This window comes from Megachile rotundata, chromosome 9 (genome assembly GCF_050947335.1).
Source record: "Megachile rotundata isolate GNS110a chromosome 9, iyMegRotu1, whole genome shotgun sequence".
Lineage (NCBI taxonomy): Eukaryota > Metazoa > Arthropoda > Insecta > Hymenoptera > Megachilidae > Megachile > Megachile rotundata.
The window spans coordinates 9,660,769-9,682,590 of NC_134991.1; the positions used below are offsets into that span (position 1 = coordinate 9,660,769).

The window sequence follows — 21,822 nt, forward strand, 5'->3', positions numbered from 1 at the left end:
ATTCATATATGTAGAAATATATATTTTTAAAATTAAATATGCACAAACGCGTGGTAATTCAACGTGTGGTAATTCAGCGCGTAGTAATTCGATGCGTGGTATATTCGACGCGTGGTAATTTGACGCGTGGTAGTTTGGCGCATGGTAATTTGACGCGTGGTATATTCAACGCGTGGTATATTCGACGCATAGTAATTGGACGCGTGGTAATTCTACGCGTGGTATATTTGACGCGTGGTAATTCGACGCGTGGTAATTTGACGCGTGGTAGTTCGGCGCATGGTAATTCGACGCGTAGTATATTCGACGCATGGTAATTGGACGCGTGGTAATTCTACGCGTGGTATATTTGACGCGTGGTAATTCGACGCGTGGTAATTTGACGCGTGGTAGTTCGGCGCATGGTAATTCGACGCGTGGTATATTCGATGCATGGTAATTGGACGCGTGGTAATTCTACGCGTGGTATATTTGACGCGTGGTAATTCTACGCGTGGTAGTTCGGCGCATGGTAATTCGACGCGTGGTATATTCAACGCGTGGTATATTCGACGCATGGTAATTGGACGCGTGGTAATTCTACGCGTGGTAATTCGACGCGTGGTAATTCGACGCGTGGTAATTTGACGCGTGGTAGTTCGGCGCATGGTAATTCGACGCGTGGTATATTCAACGCGTGGTATATGTTCCGAGTTGCTCGGAATATAATTAACGTAATATTTATGGGTATTTTGTCAAGCCCAAAAACGTTTCACCTTTGCAATTTTAAACTGATATTTCAGACCATATGAACGTCTCCACAACTTGACGTTCTTAACAATTGACAATAGCCTTCTAACAGGCCAGAAAAGCACGTTTTCCTAACACCAATATACCTTTTCTTAAAGAGGTTTATTTCCATGGTCCTAAACTGTGCACCCCACTAAAGTGGGCCTACGCGCTCAAACTCCGGTGATAAACACATGGTGCCCATTTATTGCTTCCTTTGAAGGACCCAAATCACTTAACTGTTTGGGTCACCTTATTAACGACACCTTATTTACAACCCTGGAGTGAAGGCTAAAAATCTTACAATCCCATTCACTGAACCATCTCACCAATCAGTATTTTTCACAAATAACTATCTGTCCTGATTGGCCCTTTTTTGGTAACGCCTTCACGTCCTGAACTTCCTTCGTTGCTTTCTTTTCTGGCTGTTTTAGAGTCGACTGGTTAGTCTTAATTCAGCTTCCTTAGAATATACTTACTTCGGTCTGTCTTACATTAACTTTGTCACTATCAACGACTTTAACACACAACAATCATTACAACTAGTGGGATGATGAACTACATCCTTCATTGACCTGGGCACACCAGTGTGGAGGACTCTGAGCCACTCTATCAATTCTACTCTATAACACTAATTTTACATATAATTCCACTACCGTAACAAGTTGTGGAAACGCCATGGGTCGACGAAGATTTACAACCTTCGAAATTAACTATAAATAATTAATATTTTACCCAGCGCGTGAACATTGGTCCTTCGAGCCGGATTCAACGAACTTGCTCAGTGCATAAACTCAGTTTACAGTGCAATAATCAGGATTAAGTGTTACAATGTGTATCGCAAAGTGTTTGAAAATCGTAGTGAATGACCACACTGGTGTGTTTCCATGCGCGTCAAACGGACTATTAAGTGAAATTAACTCGAAAACATATCAAACAACGGACAATCTGAGGATATTCCAGAGGCTTCAACAAGATAAGTCAACAATCAGTATACAATTCCGCTTTTCTAAAGTAGGCTCGTTTAATCGTTTCGCCAATTTCTTTGATATTCTTGTTACACGATTTCATGACATCAAACAGTCATGTCAAATCCGTCAAACTCTAACATAACACAATTCTTAATACAAGAATTTAACATTAATAACTTGCGACACAAATGAAGTAATAACATCAGGCAGATTTCTTTACACATGACTAGTTTTTAATTACGAAAATTCACATGATCACGATGTTTCTTTCTTCTCACGCAAATACAACTACCTGTTTTAAATATTCAATCTTTTCAACAAAAGTCAATGTTAATTGTTCCATGGATCTAAACGGACACATAGTTTCAGAATTCAAGATAATTATTACCCCGTCGTAGCCAAAATTATATTATTACTCTAAGATAGTGTCCGACGGGTCCATCGACCCGCCGTTTTAGCGCACTACCTGTCTCACGCGTGCCTGCCCTAATGGTCATAAAACCATTTCAAATACGTTTGCACGTATTCTTGAGTAAAACAGGCTTATTATCCATTCATCTTTTTACATTTATTCAAAATCGTACAAATTGCATATAATAAAAATCTTCGAAAACATTTCTTACATTTGGTCGAACAAACAGATGATCATCAATTAATCTGCGAATTTTAATATCCTTGGTCAAAATTACGGGTTTCTGTCACAAAATAAGACCTCCCATCAATTTCATCAGAATGTTAAAACGAAAAACTTCATATCAAAATATATCTCATTGATATTATTTTATTCCTAACAAGAGGTTGCCGTATTTGCAATTGTAAGGATTCTTCTCAGGTCACTTCTTAAATAAACAACGAACATTATAACGTACTTCTTATACCTAAACTGTTCAGAAAATTATATTCTAGTATTTAATAATTGAATTGCTATCATATCAAATTCACACAAGACCTAATTTCATTATTAACTTTTTCTATTTTATCACAAATGCATGTTAATAAATGCATTTCTGTCAATTGTCACATAATTAGGATATGTTGACAGTTCAAGAGAATAGGAAATTAATATATTCATCATTTATGTAATAACAGATAAATCTGTTATGATTGTTTAAAATATTTATTCAGTACAATCGACGACTTTCTCATTGTTACGCGTAAACTGATAATTGTATTTTGAGAGACGTTACAATAAAATTCTCATATCAAGATATTATCATCTTGTAGAATAAATGTTCTACCTCAATTGCATTTCATGGAATTTCAGTCGAATACTATGTCAGTTTTTTATTGGAATTTTGAAATTCAATTTGCATGATGTCAACATATTCAATTATTATGTACTATCAATCTTCAATTCTCACTATTGCTTAAGAATCTAAAATTTCATCTTACGTTGATCTAGATTCATATTTCCAAACATCTTATCTGAATTGGTTCATCGGGGGGAGCTCGTCAATTCCCCAATTCAAGCAACTATGTCGTACCATGTGTAATTCAACTTACTTTCTTTGGTAATGCAACCACACTTTAATTCTGAAAGTAAAAAATGAACTACAAGTTCAACATTTACAAAAATGCATACGTCTTTCTTCTACATCTCACATTTCATGAATTCTTCATTTATATCATAATCTAAAGTTCGTAATTCTATCCAAAATGAACCTTAATCATTAAACTGTTTCAAACTATTAGGGATTTTCAATAATATGAGATCTATTATAAAATTCATTTACAATTTTCTTTTAAGAAAACCCAATAACCTTTTTCACAACACGTGGAACAACCGTACGTGCTTGTAAAAAAGAATACCGACTCTAGGTCAGCATATGGTCATCAACAAAAATCCTTATTCAATAAAAATACAGTGTCGACCTTTTGTCAGCTGAAATCAAGTGCAAAGGACAGTCGTCTATGGCATATTATTGTCATCAGGTTTCGACCCTCGTTTTAGAATACTACCTGATGAGACCCTGGCTATCCTCATGGTCGCAGAGTCCTATTCTTCATATATCTTACATTCTTTTGTCAAGAAAGTTACTTTCGTTTAGTTTCATGGAACAACATATCAGAACCACCATTAAAATATTATTATTGGAATCTATACTACAGATTAACTTTAGATCATTGTTTATGTTCAAAGCGTCATAGAATATTTCAGTTCTGAAGATTTACGACCTTCTTGAGCTGGAAATTCTATGTAACGTGAAAACAATGTACAAATACATGAGACTCAATTCAAAGATATCAAAACGCCACAAATTCGTGTTATTTAAGCATTTCAAACATGAGGATTATCCTTCCTCTATTTCTTTATGGCAGTTTTGAGGTAACTCGTTCAGTCTTGGTTTACTATGGCAATCAGACCGATTCATAGTGCACTCATTGTGCACACCATTTATGCACCGTTTTTACCAAAATCCTTGTCTTTCCCAACGGGCCAATGCACTCAGACTTATTCAAACTGCAGTCGCGAAGTGTGCTTCCTACAAGAAATGCCAAGGCACTCGGACTCAGTCATACTGCAGTCGCGAAGTGTGCTTCCTGTAAGGAATGCCATGGCACTCGGACTCAGTCATTCAACAGTCGCGAAGTGTGCTTTCCTTACAAGGAAATGCCATGGCACTCGGACTCAATCAATTACCGGTCGCGCAGTGTGCCTATTCTCTAATTCCTTACTTCCTTTGGAAATCCAAATCATTCAACTATTTGGATCACCTTTATAACCATCACCATGGGCAATAACTGAATTCCTTTTGGTGACGCACACTCACCTTTGCGAATCATCGCAACAATAACATACTTAACCAAGACACGAGGGTACACTAAAATACGAAGTGAGACGGAAAACCAACTTCCGTTGATCTAATCAACCTCAAAACAATGTATAAATCATACAAGCCACAACATAACAATGTTTCAAACTGCCTTTCATATAAACTAACAACTTTAATATTCATTGAGGATCTATCAGCCACGTCGAATGCATGTAACTGATTCAACTACCAATTCTTCATCAACCTGTTTTATCACGAAGTCACAACTAACTGACAAACACAACCAAAATTCAGCCTCAAATGTGTCGCAAGAACTAAATTATTACTTTACAAATTACAACATTTTAATTATTCGAACAAAATCATTTTGAAATCACGTTCATTCATGTTTATCACATCAGACGCACTGATTTATCACTATTCTGCATTTCGAATAATTTATCATTGGCGATTCGTTAACGAGTTCTACGCAAGCGGAAGTCAAATCATCAAACAAATCATCAGGATTCAGTGTTCAAATGAAAAAAAACATCATTCAGAAAATAATGCGCTATCACTGCAATGGCCTCTTGGTGCAATCATGCATCCAGAATCAGACAACCCCATCCAGATGGCCAACATTCAAGATGCCGCAACAATTCTTTCATGAAATCAAGCAAGTACCACTTTCTACCAATCAAGCAGAACAGGTACACCTGGTGACATCAAGGTAATCGTAGGTGATACCACATGACATTCTACAGTTCAAAGATAAGTACCCAGACTTTCTTTATTGATCGGTACCCTCTCAACGGGGGGAGTATGTTCCGAGTTGCTCGGAATATAATTAACGTAATATTTATGGGTATTTTGTCAAGCCCAAAAACGTTTCACCTTTGCAATTTTAAACTGATATTTCAGACCATATGAACGTCTCCACAACTTGACGTTCTTAACAATTGACAATAGCCTTCTAACAGGCCAGAAAAGCACGTTTTCCTAACACCAATATACCTTTTCTTAAAGAGGTTTATTTCCATGGTCCTAAACTGTGCACCCCACTAAAGTGGGCCTACGCGCTCAAACTCCGATGATAAACACATGGTGCCCATTTATTGCTTCCTTTGAAGGACCCAAATCACTTAACTGTTTGGGTCACCTTATTAACGACACCTTATTTACAACCCTGGAGTGAAGGCTAAAAATCTTACAATCCCATTCACTGAACCATCTCACCAATCAGTATTTTTCACAAATAACTATCTGTCCTGATTGGCCCTTTTTTGGTAACGCCTTCACGTCCTGAACTTCCTTCGTTGCTTTCTTTTCTGGCTGTTTTAGAGTCGACTGGTTAGTCTTAATTCAGCTTCCTTAGAATATACTTACTTCGGTCTGTCTTACATTAACTTTGTCACTATCAACGACTTTAACACACAACAATCATTACAACTAGTGGGATGATGAACTACATCCTTCATTGACCTGGGCACACCAGTGTGGAGGACTCTGAGCCACTCTATCAATTCTACTCTATAACACTAATTTTACATATAATTCCACTACCGTAACAAGTTGTGGAAACGCCATGGGTCGACGAAGATTTACAACCTTCGAAATTAACTATAAATAATTAATATTTTACCCAGCGCGTGAACAGTATATTCGACGCATGGTAATTGGACGCGTGGTAATTCTATGCGTGGTAGTTCGGCGCATGGTAATTCGACACGTGGTATATTCAACGCGTGGTATATTCGACGCATGGTAATTGGACGCGTGGTAATTCTACGCGTGGTATATTTGACGCGTGGTAATTCGACGCGTGAGAATTTGGCGCGTGGTAATTCTGCGCCTGGTAATTCGACGCGTATTGTTATTTCTAAGTAAGCTACATATGCTATTAATTTAGTAACCTAACCTAACATATGTAGAATATTATGTAATATTGAATAACATTCATGAATATAATGAACTGAGTAACATATTACTTAAATAATACGTGAACGTATAATGAATAATATTTGAGAAATATATTAAGTTTGAATAAGTAGTACGTGCGAAATAGAAAAGTTTACTAACTCACCTTCATATTTTCACAAAAGACACGAAACAACGTGAAATTTGAAATTTGGAAACTTTGCGTGCTCTTCCCTCAATTTCAGATTTATTAGCGTTGAAACGCTATCTTCTCTAACCGAAACGAATGGGATTTTTAATGAAATTCTAATGAATCGTACCGGACATCAGGTTAAATAACAGAAGTGTTCCATAAACGTAGAACTTCGGTTAAGACTGAAAAATAGCAGCTTTACTTCGACCTAGTTCAATGAAAATCAAAAGAAGTTTCCTTAAATTCCGCTGTCTTCCAACTTTCAAATCGACAGTAATCTTCCTATAAGAATTTGCTTAATGTCATATGAAACTACTTAACTTCAAAAATCATGATTTCAGAATGCAGACAGCAACTCTGCGAATTTTGAATAAAAATGTTTGTAGAAATTCTTGATATTACTATCAGGGGTAAAACGGTATTTTCTAGTGTTAATCATTATTAATATTTACACTTATTGTTTAACGATAATCGTTATTAATATCATTGACTATTATTCTTTAGAGTTAATCATTATAATCATTGTTGACTATTCTTTAACCGTTAATTTTAACCATTATTATTGTTGCTTATTATTCTCGTATATTGATCATTATAAACAATACTAACTTCTTATTTTTAATACTAACCACCATATCAATGGTAATCATCATTATTATTGACTACTTCTCAGTCATTAATATTAACCATTAAAAACAATATCAATCACTTATTTCTTAATATTATCCACCATTAAGTTAACAAACATTACTTGTTTTTCAACATCACGGGCTATATTAACAAATACCCTGAAGACAAGTTACACAAATAAGAAGTTATAAATATGTACATAAAAAATAAATATGAAATATTTGTACAAATAAAATTTGAGTCGCGATAATGATTAATTAAAGACGACAAATATTATACACGAGTAGAAGAGAAGGATGAGATTGTTGTTGTTGTTTTTCATGGAAATTTGGTCATGCTTCCGGGCAGTGTCGTAAAGTTAGTTGACGAACACAGGTTCCAGGAATAGGGACGTAGGAATTTTCGCCCGAAGGGATCGAAAGTTTGCTCAACTGCATCAGCCAACGTGGTAGACATTGACACTACGACAGCTGTTCGATAATTGCTTCTTCATCGATCTAGTTTGACTTGCACGCGGTTAAACATGCGCCACAGGGGTGTTTCTCTTACTTTGATACTCGACTTTGTGCTGAAATGGTCAATTACTTCAATTTTCGTTCGCGATCGTAAAGATTCACTGTTTCTATTGGACATCATTTATTTTTAATTTCATTGATTAGTTTAATATTTAATTAGTGATGGATTAACATTTAATCTCAAAATTATATTTTCGTATGAAATATGCATGTAAGTTTAACTCTTCTATTTTTTTATTTAATTAACCCTGATATAAGAGTTATTAATACACTTAACTTATTATAAAATAATCATAATAACCATTTTGAAATGAATTCAAAATATTTATGTAAACTATGTAAATTAAAATATCTTTTATTAAGTTAAATTATGTTACAAGTAAGATAATATCTCATTTATATTAATTTATTTGCTAATTTCATTTTTAAGGCTAAATTAAATAGATAAAATTAATTTATCTTAATATACCTCTATAAAATAGTTATTAATAATTAACAATTATTATCAAAATATTAATATTCATCGCATAAATCTTCTAGCTATAATCTTTTTTCATCTTAATATGTGGTATGATTTTTAAATGAAATTCAATTAAAAATTTGAATAAAAGTCATATCATTTTTATTATACATAATTGCACAAAGTGTTCAATACCAAAGTTAAATATTTCAATCTTCGCCAGAAATTTAATTTTTTATTCTGTATTTACAATAATCTTCCAAAGATATCAAATCGGAATAAATTAAATTTTCGACGATAAAATTATCTCGTTTTAAACAAATCCCTTTCATCAAATACAAAAATGTCGATCAAACGCGAATGTCTCCACTCAATTTTTCAATTTAATTCCATTCAAGCAGAAATATTCGCATATATTTTAAGTTTAATCACACATTTCTCTACTGAACAGTCAGATCGTTTAATTAATGTAACTTCTGTGTGATCAAATATTAATCCGCTTAAAAAGTAAAGGGCCGTTTTACGTATCGATCGGAAAAATTTAATTCCATTGAAATCCTATTGGTCACGACGTTCTACTTCGACTCGGTTGAAATCCGTTAGAATGGAAAGATCGATTATTAAGTTCGCTTATTTAATCGTTCACGAAAGATTATGCGAGAGTTTCCACCGAAAACTTCGCCAATATTTTCTTCGTAAGGGAATGAAATGGCAGGAAGGCTCGAATCGAACTTTGCCAAAGGCGTCTGATGGAAAAGATAGGATCGAGTTTCTTGGCTTACTGGACTGTCGGCCATTATCTTTAATTAAGGCTCAGATCAAATCTACGGAAATGCTATGAAATATGACGGGGTTCTATTAGTTTCATACAAGACTGTCGTTTTTCATCAACATCATTTCGTTTTAAATGCAAATGCGGTTTCCTAAAAGCACACTACGAAGATTTTGAATTTCTCGAATATTTTATGCACGCATGGATATTTATGACACTATTAATTTTCAGATGCGATGCTTTGTAAATTACATACTTTACAAAGCGAAATGCAAATCGTGAAATATGAATAAGTGAAAATTTGTTGAATGATTAAATTGCTGAATTAAGTGTAGAAATTTTTAGTATTCTGAACACTACGGTTTCTGAATTCGGATAATTGACATTTATGAAATTATGAAATATTTACATTCGAAATTTCCAACTTCGTAAATTTGATATCTCTAGGTTTTTAAATTCTTATATTTGAAAATTTATAAAATCCCAAATTTTAAATCTGAAATTCCTAAAATCCCAAATTTGGAGACAATATTCTTAAAATTCCTAATTTGAAAGTTTGGAATGTCTAAATTCCTGAAATTTCTAATTTGAAAATTTGAACTTTCTATATTCTTAAATTCCTAAACTCCAAAACTTTTAAATCTAAAATTCTTAAAATTCCTAAAATCCTAAAATTTCTAACATTCCTAAAATTCCTAGAATTCCTAAAATTCGTAAAATCCTAAAATTTCTAATATTCCTAAAATTCCTAAAACTCTTAAAATTCCTAAAATTCCTAAAACTCCTAAAATTCCTAAAATTCCTAAAATTCCTAAAATTCCTAAAATTCCTAAAATTCCTAAAATTCCTAAAATTCCTAAAAATCCTAAAATTCCTAAAATTCCTAAAAATCCTAAAATTCCTAAAATCCCAAATTTGAAAGCTTGATACTCCTACAATTCCAAATTTGCAAACTTCGTACTTCCAACATCATAATTTAAAAATGTTTAAAAATGAACGAACCCTATTTCACCATATTTATCATCACTTCTTATTTCCATTCTTTTACTTCCATTTTATACCCTTAGTTTGTAGCGTACCACTTACATGAAATATCTAATTTTGCTAACAGTTTAATAAAAACCTCATTTTGCTCGGGTTGTTTGCTTCTTCACTTTAATTAGTTTCCTCTTCCGATACGCAGTCACTTTCATTTCTATAGTTCGCATCTTCCCTCGAGCGTGTTACCCCTATTTCTGTTTTATTACTGACTCCTTGCGCTGATGTTGATGCACGATGTATCTTTCAGCATGTTTTCTTATTTTCTTCCGTACTTGTTTGCTTGCTTGTTTAAAAGTTATTCTTTCCCTTCGAAAATTGCTTGTTTGCCCATGTGGCACCTCCCGCTAGTTCTTATTTTTCAATTTTTCTAATATATAAAACAACTCTTCCTGTTACCGTCATTCTTCCTCTCGTGAGACTATTTTTAACTCCTTACAGCTTCGTATTTACTTTCCCACAGTTTACTTAAATTTTTGCTTGTTTGTCTCGTTATATTTGAAATCACATTGTCTTTAGCTCTCTTAAGCTTCTTTGCTTTGTTTGCCACGCTAACCATGTTAGCCCACTTTTTCCTTCAAGAACTCTAAGTTTGATATTTTTTATTTGCGTTAACGTCAGGTTATACAAAAATGTAGACTATAAAATATAGGTCATAAAATAATATACATTATAAAATATAGATTAGTATATACGCTAAGAATACGCAGTTTTTCGTATAGTATAAATAAAAATCCTAACAATAATAATTATTAATTATTATTAACTTCTCCGAATTCCCATCTCCCCAAATTCTGATATCGCCACATGATTATATCTTCACATTCTGATACGCTCGGATGAAATCCCCAAATCCCTATATTCTCCAGATTCAAATATTTGCAGAAACCTACATCCCCAAATCCCTATATCTCCAAATCTTTATAATTATAAAGAGTTATAATTATAAAGTAGGCAATTGCCTACGTTATCCATGGATCTCAATGTTGCTAAACATTTATACTACATTCTAAAATCTTCAAATACCTACATTCCAAACTCTGTCCACAAATTTCCAGATCCCCATATCCTGAGGTCCACGAATCCCCATATACCCTGACTTCCCAAATTTCCACATCGACAAGACCGTACTATCAACAATAAACTCCCGAATTCCCGAGTTGCTATGCTTCCAAATTCTGAACTCCAACCGTTCAAATCCCCAGAGATCCTCGAAAATTAACGAACGGTAATTTTTCCTCAGGACCAATCAGATTTGCTCTTAACCATAAAACGTATAAATTCTCTCAATCGTGCACGCGTTGAGGAGCCAATAAAATTCACGAGAACTTACCAATGTTGTTAAAATCGCGTCCAAACGAGAGCAGAAATCTCGTGAACGATGAGAAAGAAAAGAGAGATAGGAAAAAAGAATTCGCGTATGAAATTGGATAACATCCGAGCGATATTGCCGCCGATGCCAAACGACGACGACGACGACAACCACGAGGCCGGCGCCTGTGGTTCGTCGGACAAAGCCGACCCATAAAGTTCACGATTTCTTTTGTCGTCCGGCCATGCTGCAATTCAAAACGCGGATAATGAACAGGGGACGTTGTAACAGCACGTTATCGCGTCGCGTGTGCCTCTTCCGCTTTGGGCACGCGCTTATACGCTGCCAGACCTATAGCCACTTTGCCGAACTATCACGTTCCTGGCCAGAATAGGGCGCCCGGTGGTGTGGGCGATTTTAATTAGAAGCCTGAATTATCTGCGCGGATGGTAACAGGAAGCTCGGTCGCGAGAGAAAGCGCTCGTTAAAGGGCACGGTCGAACGAGCTACGACTGATTTTCAGGGTTTCCAGGGTTTTCAGCTCGGGGATGTTTCGGCGGTGCCTTTGATGCGAAAGATACGCAGGTGAGAATGGGCTGATATACTCGTATGTACGGTACTATGTGTAAAAGGAAATACCGTAGCCAACCTAGGAATTGGCCGACCTAGAGTATCTGAAAATTCTCAAATTCTATCGAATCCCTGAATTATGTAGTTTACGAATCTGCCTAATATCACTGTTTATAATGAACGAAAAATATATTTGTCACATACTCTGCACTGTTGCAATATATTTTATCTAAATCACAAAATTTACGCATCCTCCAAATATTCTAATTGTATTCTTCCCTAAATTAGTGTCCTAATTCTTTTGTTGACAACTCATCAGTAAATTTTTACTCGCAAAATCTATTTCATATTTTTAACAAGATCGAAGGCAGAATTTTAGGAACTCTCAATATGACAGGCACTAAAGGGCAGCGCCTGGAGAAAATTGGATTTTGAGGAGGTTTGATTGGATTAAAAGCGATGCCAGAGACACGCATCACGAAAAGCAATTTCGTTCAGTCGACTAATAAACGCCAACTCGCTTTTTCCTTCGCTTCTTTTCCAGCCGGTTACTTCGCGTTTTTAGATGAATAAAGTCTCTTTCCCAATTTTCGATATGAACCTGACTTTTCGCGTTAATTCTCACGGACCTTCCCTACGCGACACGATGAGATAATGCATTTTACGATTCGTTTATCTCTCGTCTTGAACGAGCCTGGGTATAACACGGCATGTTGTAAAATGGAAGAACGACCTGTAAGGAAATGATTTTGCGTAACACGTGTTAAACGATTTCTCTTCGTTGCAAATTATAAATTTATTAATATTTTGTTAGTTTTGTGAATATTAAATTCATTGTTGTCTTTGCTGCAAATAGGAGATGTACTGTTATCATAGATACAAATGTTAAATCCACTGTTATTGTATGCAAATGTAAATTTACTATTGTCTTTGTTTACTGCTCTTTTCGTTGTAAATCTCAAATTTCTTATTACTTTTGTTGCAAATTTCAAATTTATTAGCATCTTTGTCGCAGATATTAAAGTTACCTTATTCGTCCTAATTGTTAATTCTTAAATCAACATATTTTCCAATCCCCTCTACCATCTCCAAATCCTCAGGTCTTCAAATTCCCAATTTGCCAATTTTTCAAATGTTCACATTCTTAAATTATCAAATTTCCAAATTCCCTGAAAATCATACTATAACAAATTAAGATGAGAAATAAAGAAAACGAGAAAACTATTCAGAAAATATTTCATTCACCAAAAAAAAAAAAATCAACTCTGACCCACCGTAAAAGGCTGCAATTGTGTCGAATAGTCACATAACAGCAGGTGCAATATACGTAGGCAGTACTCGAAACTGTTCTTGGACGAAAGCTCGTCAAGTTTCCGCGGTAGATTTCGAAGCACTATTCCAAGTTCCGGTTACGTGGCTTTAATGAGTTGGTCGCCGAGGCGTGTATAATATAACGCATCCAACTACCTGTCCAATTTTGTCATCGTGATTAACTTGAAGCTTCTTGAGTCAGCGAATTCACTCCGTCAAAGTGCGTTTCTGCTCCTTTATTCAGGAATAAACTATCCACTCTTCTGTCACTGACGTTTATATGAATTTTTCATCGTTTATTTAAGTTGTATGCGAATTTCAATTCTATTAAGTATTTCTTAACTTCCGTTATATCGATTTTATATAGATTTGTAGATTTTACTCTTTTTTTATTAAGTCATGTTTGTGAATTTATTCTTTTTTTATCAATTTATAATTTTACTTTAATCCTTCGATACTAACATAATGAAGATAAATTAGTATATTTAGCTTTAATTTTAACAAAATTGAACTTGAGCTAAATTTAACTTAACTTTTCTAGTTTCAATGAAATCACTGAAAAATTAAATTCAGTTTACGGAAATCAAAAAGTGTTCAAAATATTTAGAAATAATAACAGCAATAAGATCGTGAAATATGAAACGTAAAAGAAGATACTAAAAGTTTCTTATTCTTTTCAATGGAAGAATTAACGCTTCCCGATAAAAAAAGCGTGGTAATAAATTTTAAACGGACCTTAAGGATCCTAATCCTCGAGTTCGGTTCATGTTTCTTTTTTTCCGAGGTATCCGTCTGACAATGTACTTGCTGGTGTCACGAAAAGAGCTTTTATTTTACCGCCAAAGTTAATTAACATTTAGTGAGAGACCGTAGACGGGACATGAATATGCGAGTCCTTGCTAATGCAATTACGTAATTTTGTACTTTTCCTCGTTCGTCCAAATCTTCTTTCCTGACATTGAAGCAAAAACTGAAGGAACTGCTTGTTATTTATGCAACAGAAGCTTCCACTCTGACCAAAATGAATTTTATATTTCACGCAATACATTTAAATGTAAAATTCATTTGAATTTACTTTACAATAATTAGCTTTGACGCTTTGACTACACGTTTGGGTTATGTACGACGCTTAAATTTTCATACGGATATTATTATTTAGAATTTGCTCGTTTATGTGCATTATAGGTGAAACTGTGGATAATAAATATACTCTGAAAATATTTGAGAACATTTTAAAGGAACTTGTTCTTCAAAATGTCTGTAAAAATGAAATTTTCATTTAAAAATGAAAAAGGTTAGAAATTAAGCAATTCAAAAATACGAAATTTTATGTACTATAAAATTCAACAATTTGGTAATCAGAAAACTCTGACTATTAAAAAATAGAAAGCTTGAAAATTTTATTTTGAAATTCTTCATAAATTAACAGACTTAAAAATACAAGAATTTCAGAATTCTTACAAATTCAAAAGTTGCAAGCTCATATTTCAAGAACTGTAATTTTTATAAATCAGAGAAATTTGAGCATGCAAATATATTTGATAATTTTGTATTTCAAAAATTCAAAAATGAATAACTTGAATATGAAGATTAAAATTTAATAAAATAATACACTTATTATACAGAAGTACGTAATAATAGGATTCACTAAATCTCCATCTAAATGAAGCGTAAATGAAACCATGTTGACATTACTGTTTGTGAAATCAGCTAGAAATGTGCCTAAGGACATTACATTGAGCAAAGTCGCAAACATCGTTAATCGCATCAAGGAACGACAAAGTTCCCTGACAGAGAACAGTCGAGGTAATTTATATAATGATACTTAAATCCAAGTTCGCGTAGCAAATGTTGCGAGGCAAATTAAACGAAATATCAAGTAAATTTTCGACGAACGTAGACCCTGCTTTAAGCATCCGTAAAGCATCAAAGTAAACGTATTAAATTACTGTTTCGCAGATAATATGCAGAGTGAGCCGAGTACAAAGTTTTTTAATATGATATTCCAAAGTCTCATCCCATCCACGTTCAAGTATTCAAATGAAATTAAGCGAGTTACGAGAAAGTGGCTAAACGCGATAAAAAGACCAGAACTCGTGGACAAAAGCATCGCTTTCGTTTTGCCTTCGCTTCTTTTTTTCTTTCTTTCATCTGTACCTACTCTTCTCAGTCTGCTCGAGAATCTGAGAAGTGGTATCCGAAGCAAGCAAAGCAAAACTCGCGACTGAAAGCATTCGAGTGAATAGAATTCCAATTAAAGCTTCCCAGATTCGCAAAGGAATCTTTGAAATTCAAGTATCGCGATTTAGTTTCGTCGCGTTGCCCCTACGGAGTGCTGATAATTAGAAATTTTCAGAATAATGGAGTGCTATGTACTTCAAGTTTAATTCGAAATTAAGGTGTAATTTCGTGAAAACTTTTGGGTTATGTACATTTATAATTTTTGCAGTTTTTATCGAATTTGAAGAGAAAATTATGGAACCATAGCGGCGCTGATGTACAAAACAAATATGGAGGATGATAAGGTACACATCGAGCTGTCATTGCGAATTAATAGGGAAAATAGAAAATTCTTAAATTGTTCAATGGCATTGAAATATTTTGAATAACATATGAAAGTATAAACAGTCTCCTTACGTATAACACAAAATGTGATATACATGTACATATAAGAATATACATATAAGTATGTGTATAGTATAGGACAATTTCATTGCAATAATTCATATTATAACAACGTACGAAGACAACGTAATAAGAATACTACCCATAATTTCCTATCAAAAGACAATATTTGCATCGTGTAAGTAAAATGAAAATTTAACGAAGTGTCACTAATTGGATACTTTATCTTCATGCTCTAATAGAAGATTCAGATTGACAAAATAAAACAGCTTCGCAACAAAGAACAGGTAGAACCACAGCAAATTACAGCGAAGCAGCAGTCGCGACAAGAATGTTGGGAACAACAGCCCTATCTCACCCGAAGGAAGCCAGTTAACTAAGAGTCCTGTTAATTAAACAGTCACGAAAAGTTTCGGAATAAACGTTCCCTTCTGGCTGGTGTATCAAACCGCGGGGAAACAACGTTTTTAGCTCACCCCGAAGAAAAAGCTAGAGGAAAGAAGTGTCTTGAAGGTAGCGAAGCATGAAAAAGCGACAATTGTTTTCCTTTTTTGTCGACGAGTTGCTTCATCGTGGCCATTATTGCACATACAGCTACGAGTATGTGCGCTTGCATCGTTTGAGACGAAAGTTCTCGCTTGAAAGTTTTTCTCGTGAGACGAAAAACGACCGAGAGAGAGAGAGAGTACTTAGGGGTAAAAAAATCCTATGTATCGTGACGTGTATTGTTCAATTTGAAAAGGTGCCCCCGTTGAAGTACACTTGCTAGTGTTTCTTTGAAATTTACGGCGTTTGAACGGAGTAATACGTGTCGTTAATGATGAAAGTGCGAAGAGATAGTTGAACTACGATTATTCCAATTATGTTCGAGAGCTGTTTGAAGCTTTAGTGGATGAGAAATAGTAGAAATCACGAGGTTGAAGAATTGAGAGATTGTTCAGATGAGTTTAGCGTAAGAAAGGATTACAGTTTCAACAGTAGGAGAAACTCATATGTGATTGACGGTGTATATTATTTCTGAATTTGATCATTCTTACATTTAGAAATTTGGAAATTTTAATGGTCAAAAATTTGAGAATATCAAACTCTCGAATACGCTAATATTATGATGTTATGGTTGGTATTGATGTATGTATTGGTCCATCGTTTGAGGCACCTCTCACATGTGCTTCACATATGCTTGACTTTTTCTTCCTTTTGTGAAATATAAGTTCATTTTAGATATATCAAATTATCGTTAACATTCCAACATCGGCGACATATTATAGTGTCAGTAATGTTCACTGATTTTATCAATGTATAATAATGTTTCGTTAATTGTATCAATGTACCAAGTGATCACTATTACCGATATCCATCTTACAGAGACATACCCTACCTTCCTAAAAATCTCATTAATGAGTAGCTCTCTAAAAATGATTCCGAGAATTTCCTTAAATGTCCGATTCCATACACGAGTAACAATGGGTACACAATTAGAATCCAGCTACCATCGCGACCGATCGTTGACCAGATTCCAGGAAGCGTATCACGCTTTGAGCAACGACGCCCGTTGAATCTGTACTCCTATTTTCCGTGGCCGCAACAGAACGTGTGCCTCGGTTTACAAATCCGACGCTATCGATTTCCTATTAGCATCAGGTAAACCGCCACCGTTATTGGCCAAGACTACAGAAGGTACAGTAGTCGTGGACCGTGGGGATCAGCCGTAAGAGTTATATGTATAAGTCATAAAGCAACGCGCTATCGGCGTTGCATTAACCTTAATTACTTACGGACATTAATGCTCGCATATGCACTGGATGTTAACGACTTTGGCTTGTTACTGCTGAACGTTTACGTAGCAGTGAATCGTGTGTCATTGGAGGTTCAACGAGATCTTAGGTCGACGTACAGGGTGTCCCATGACAAGTTGCTCGAAATGTATGCTAATGTCGTTTATGGCTGTCTGTTATCGTTTATATGAGAAATCGGGGCTTCGAACTTTGACAGAATGTGCGTGTCAATATGAATGATTCTATGAAGCCTTATCGAGTGTGAAAATAGAACGTCACGTATACAAATGAACGAGCGGCAGATACGACTGTTTGTTAGGGGATCAAATTTTTTTCATATGGGCCAAAATCCCTGGAAAAATGGTAAAAAGTGCTGAAAAGCTAATGGTGGATTTGGGGGCAGAGAACTCTTTTTTTAGAGAAGTTTGCGGCTGTTGGCGGTTTTGAATAGAGTTGCAAATAACAGTACTATAAAATAGTAAAAAATTGTTTACGCACTCTTGTCATTCAAGTTATGCCTTTTCGATAATTTTATTGAATATGTTATTTAAGGCTGTAACGAGATATTACTGTGAAGAAGATATTCATTTTCAAGAGGTACTCATTTCAAAGAAGATGTGAACAATTTACGGTAACAGAATGTGGTAAGTGGCATCGCAAATGACAATTGAGAACAGGGTTAGTTTTCCAAGAAGGTTTAATCTTTCTATGAATTATGATACACGCTTTGAAAGCGATTTCATTTTGTTGAATCAACAGAATAAACATGAAAACACTTTGTTATAATGTACATTTATAATGTATTTGCTATAATGTACATTTTATTATTCTGTATTTACTGATAATTATTTGCATTTTATAACTTACATTTTTTTATCAACTGTATATACTTGAAATTAGATGCGCATTGGTTTTAGGAAATTGCTATAGAACACCCCATATTAGACTGACATGCAACGTGCAAGCATAAAACATGCAAGCTGAAATTAATGCAGAGAACACATGGCACAATGGAATCGTCAATTTTGAATATAATTCTTGCTTAATAGGATAGAAAACTATTAGGGAAGATCATTTTCACATATTTTTATCGAAGATCAGGTGAAATAAATACAGTCAAATATACAAGTAGAACAAATTATAATTCTTGATTGGTTATCAAAATAGAAAGCGAAGAATAATATACAGAAAATAAAAAATATGTTATCAAATTTATTTGCAATTAAAATTGTTCATTTAAATATAAATTAATGAACGTATGATATTAGTTACAACTTCTTAAATTCCGAAATACTGTTTTAATTTAATATAAGTTTAAAATTGACAAAAATTTAAAATTAATTAAAATTGACAATTCCATTGTTATGATATTTTGAAACGTATTTTTATAACTGACAATAAGTACCATTCGAGTGTAATACGAGTTGCATCAAAATAACTTGAAAATGCATTTCGATCGATACATATTTCGCATAATACGGTCATATGATACTATCTGCTAGCTATCGATGATTATGTATCTAATTGTGTTATAAACTGCACGAGATTCTCGTTTAATCATGATATCGTGTTGCAAGGTTTAATAACGGAACATTCAAATATCAAATGTTGCGAGAAGAGAATTCACGGTACTATTACTTTTTAATGCACAATTTTTACATTGCTTGTATTTTCAATAGTATTACAATAAAGCATTCACTTTTACCGCTGTAATGAAAGAAATTTCATTCTATATTTCAATATTTTATTACGCAAAATGTTTCGATATTGACGGCATATGCAATGAAGGGAAAATTACACATATTTGAAAAAATTTATGTAGAATTTGTTCATATTTAAAAATTGAATTTAAAGATTTTTTAATGTTAATTGTGTTATGAATATAAAATATTAGAAACATTAGAGTGTATTTCTTAAAATTTGTTTGTGTCAAGAAAGATGACAATTTCAGGACAGAAATTAATAGATTATATATCTTTGCATATGTAGTTATATGTATATCCGTTAATTAATTATTAGGATTAATAGAATATTAAATCAACCTTAATTATTAATTCTTATTAATTCTAAAATGATACTGTTTTCAAATTTCCCGCCATTTCTCTAATTTTTTACGGGGAAAATACCATATAATGAATGAATTAATCGTAGCATGAATTAATTTTATAAAACATTCTCTTCAAATCACATTATCCACTATAAAATAAATAGAACATTCTCATCGAATTATATTTTTCACTCTAACAAGATACCGTTTTAAAAATTCCCGCCATGCGTCTGATTTCTTACGGGAAAATACAACACAATTGAACGAGAATTAATTCCACGGAACGTTCTAGCTGCGTCGTAAAACTGAATGTCCGTCGACGTGGGATCAATGTGCGAAGAGGAAACGTAACGCAGCTCGTGAAAAGCAACTTGAATGGCACATATCGGGGTCAGTTCCGCACCAAAGTTCGGAAGAGAAAAAAAACAGCGATACTGTTATGTCGTACTCACCGTCATTGTTCGTCCGAGCACGTGGTGGGGATGAGCTGACCGTTGGGAAATTTCGAGAAACATTATCCCTTGGTTGCGGTTGTGGTCCTTCGAGATTTGGACTGGGGCTGAATTCTGCCCTAAAGTCTGCCCTGTCGAAACCTTCCTCGAACTCGTGCATCAGGTCCACCTCGTCTGGTTCCACGTCGCCTTCGTATTGTTCTCGGAGCACTGTTCGGGGCACTGCAAAAGAACAAAATTATTCTTCAATTTTATTCTTATTCTTCAATTTATCAATTATATAAGTTATCTGTGAATTTGCATTTTATTTGAATACTTTAATTATTTGTACATTTATACTTCTTCTTTAGACTCATACATTTGTCACGTTGCGTTGGTCAAAACTTCATAGCTATAATATTAAAATAAACACAGAAAATTAAAACACGATTTTATATTCAGCGATCATTGGCTACATACGCTACAATTAGACCTAAACTTCAAGTTGTAGAGTATTACAAATTTTAGTAACGTTTGTCACATTTGAACAGTAAGCAATGAGACAGATTCCTCGAGGCAAGGTGTTATATGCTCAGATATGCTCTGAATTCATTTATCAGATGCGTCAGTCAAAACTAACTGTTCCTAGCTATAATATGAAAATAAACAAAGGAAATTGAAACATGAGTACTTTATATTCAACTATCCTTGCATATATACATCATAACTGCACCTAAATTTCAAGTTGAAGAGTATTACAACATTTGTCATATATGAGCTGTGTCACCCCTCGAAGCAAGAGCTTAAATGCACAGCTTATTTGCAAATTTCTATTCTTGTTTGTAATTTATACACACGGTGTATAGTATAGTAATAATATATATTACACATATGGCCAATAGGATATTCTGTTTCAACATACTGACAGAGCTCGATTTATTTCCGGTAGCATAATGTTCAACTTCGATATAGGAGCTACGGTACCGATACATGGTATCGCGTATGCAATTGCATTTCAACCAGACAGGCACGTAGATACCAAATCAGTGTCTTGTACTGACGTAGACGTGTTGCACAACGCCTCTCGAATTATTCTGCCGTGCGAAAATTCCTGATAAGAAAATGTAGTCTGCCGTGACTGCCATAAATCAACCACCATTTTGCTGCGTCAAATTGGGAGAGCTATCAAGTTATGTCGCGTAACTTTGCCAAATGTTTATTTTCTTTAATATTTTCATATTTTCATAGCTATATGATTTCTTGTGCAGCAATGGCGATATGCGGGGAGAATATTCGTCCAACGATTAAATTTTGAAATTTTGAAGTTTATGAATTTTTAAGCTTACAAATTTTACAATTTATGAACTTTCAAGTTTAGAAATTTCAAGGTTAGAAATTTCCAGTTTAGAAATTTCAAGTTATCATATTTGAAGTTGTCATTTCAGTTGCAAATGAAAAACCTAGATGAAAATGCGAAGAATTGAGAATAGCAAATCAAATTTTCACAGATATAGGATTCTAAAATGTTTACAAAATAGTCTGAAATATTAATAGTGTTTAAATATTTGACATATTTAACATCGTTGCAATGTACCAGAAGTGCAATATATTTTATGAACGATGTATCAAATTATTAACACATGCAAAGCATAACATAGCATTCGAAATTAATAACTTTTCCAACAGTTAATTACACAGGAAACTTTCTCGTGAGCTTCAATGAATTTATGCAAA

At 34.1% G+C, this 21,822-nt stretch overlaps 1 protein-coding gene across 7 annotated transcripts in view; it reads right to left on the reverse strand.

The window, feature by feature from the left end:
• LOC100876556 (uncharacterized) overlaps positions 1-21,822 on the reverse strand; it is a 587,948-nt gene that overhangs the window by 25,026 nt on the left and 541,100 nt on the right. For all 7 annotated transcript variants that reach the window (XM_076535908.1, XM_012293083.2, XM_076535907.1 and 4 more), the window contains exon 6: positions 20,110-20,331. In XM_076535908.1, the coding sequence (XP_076392023.1) occupies positions 20,110-20,331 (222 nt within the window). The remainder of the gene's footprint in view (positions 1-20,109; positions 20,332-21,822) is intronic.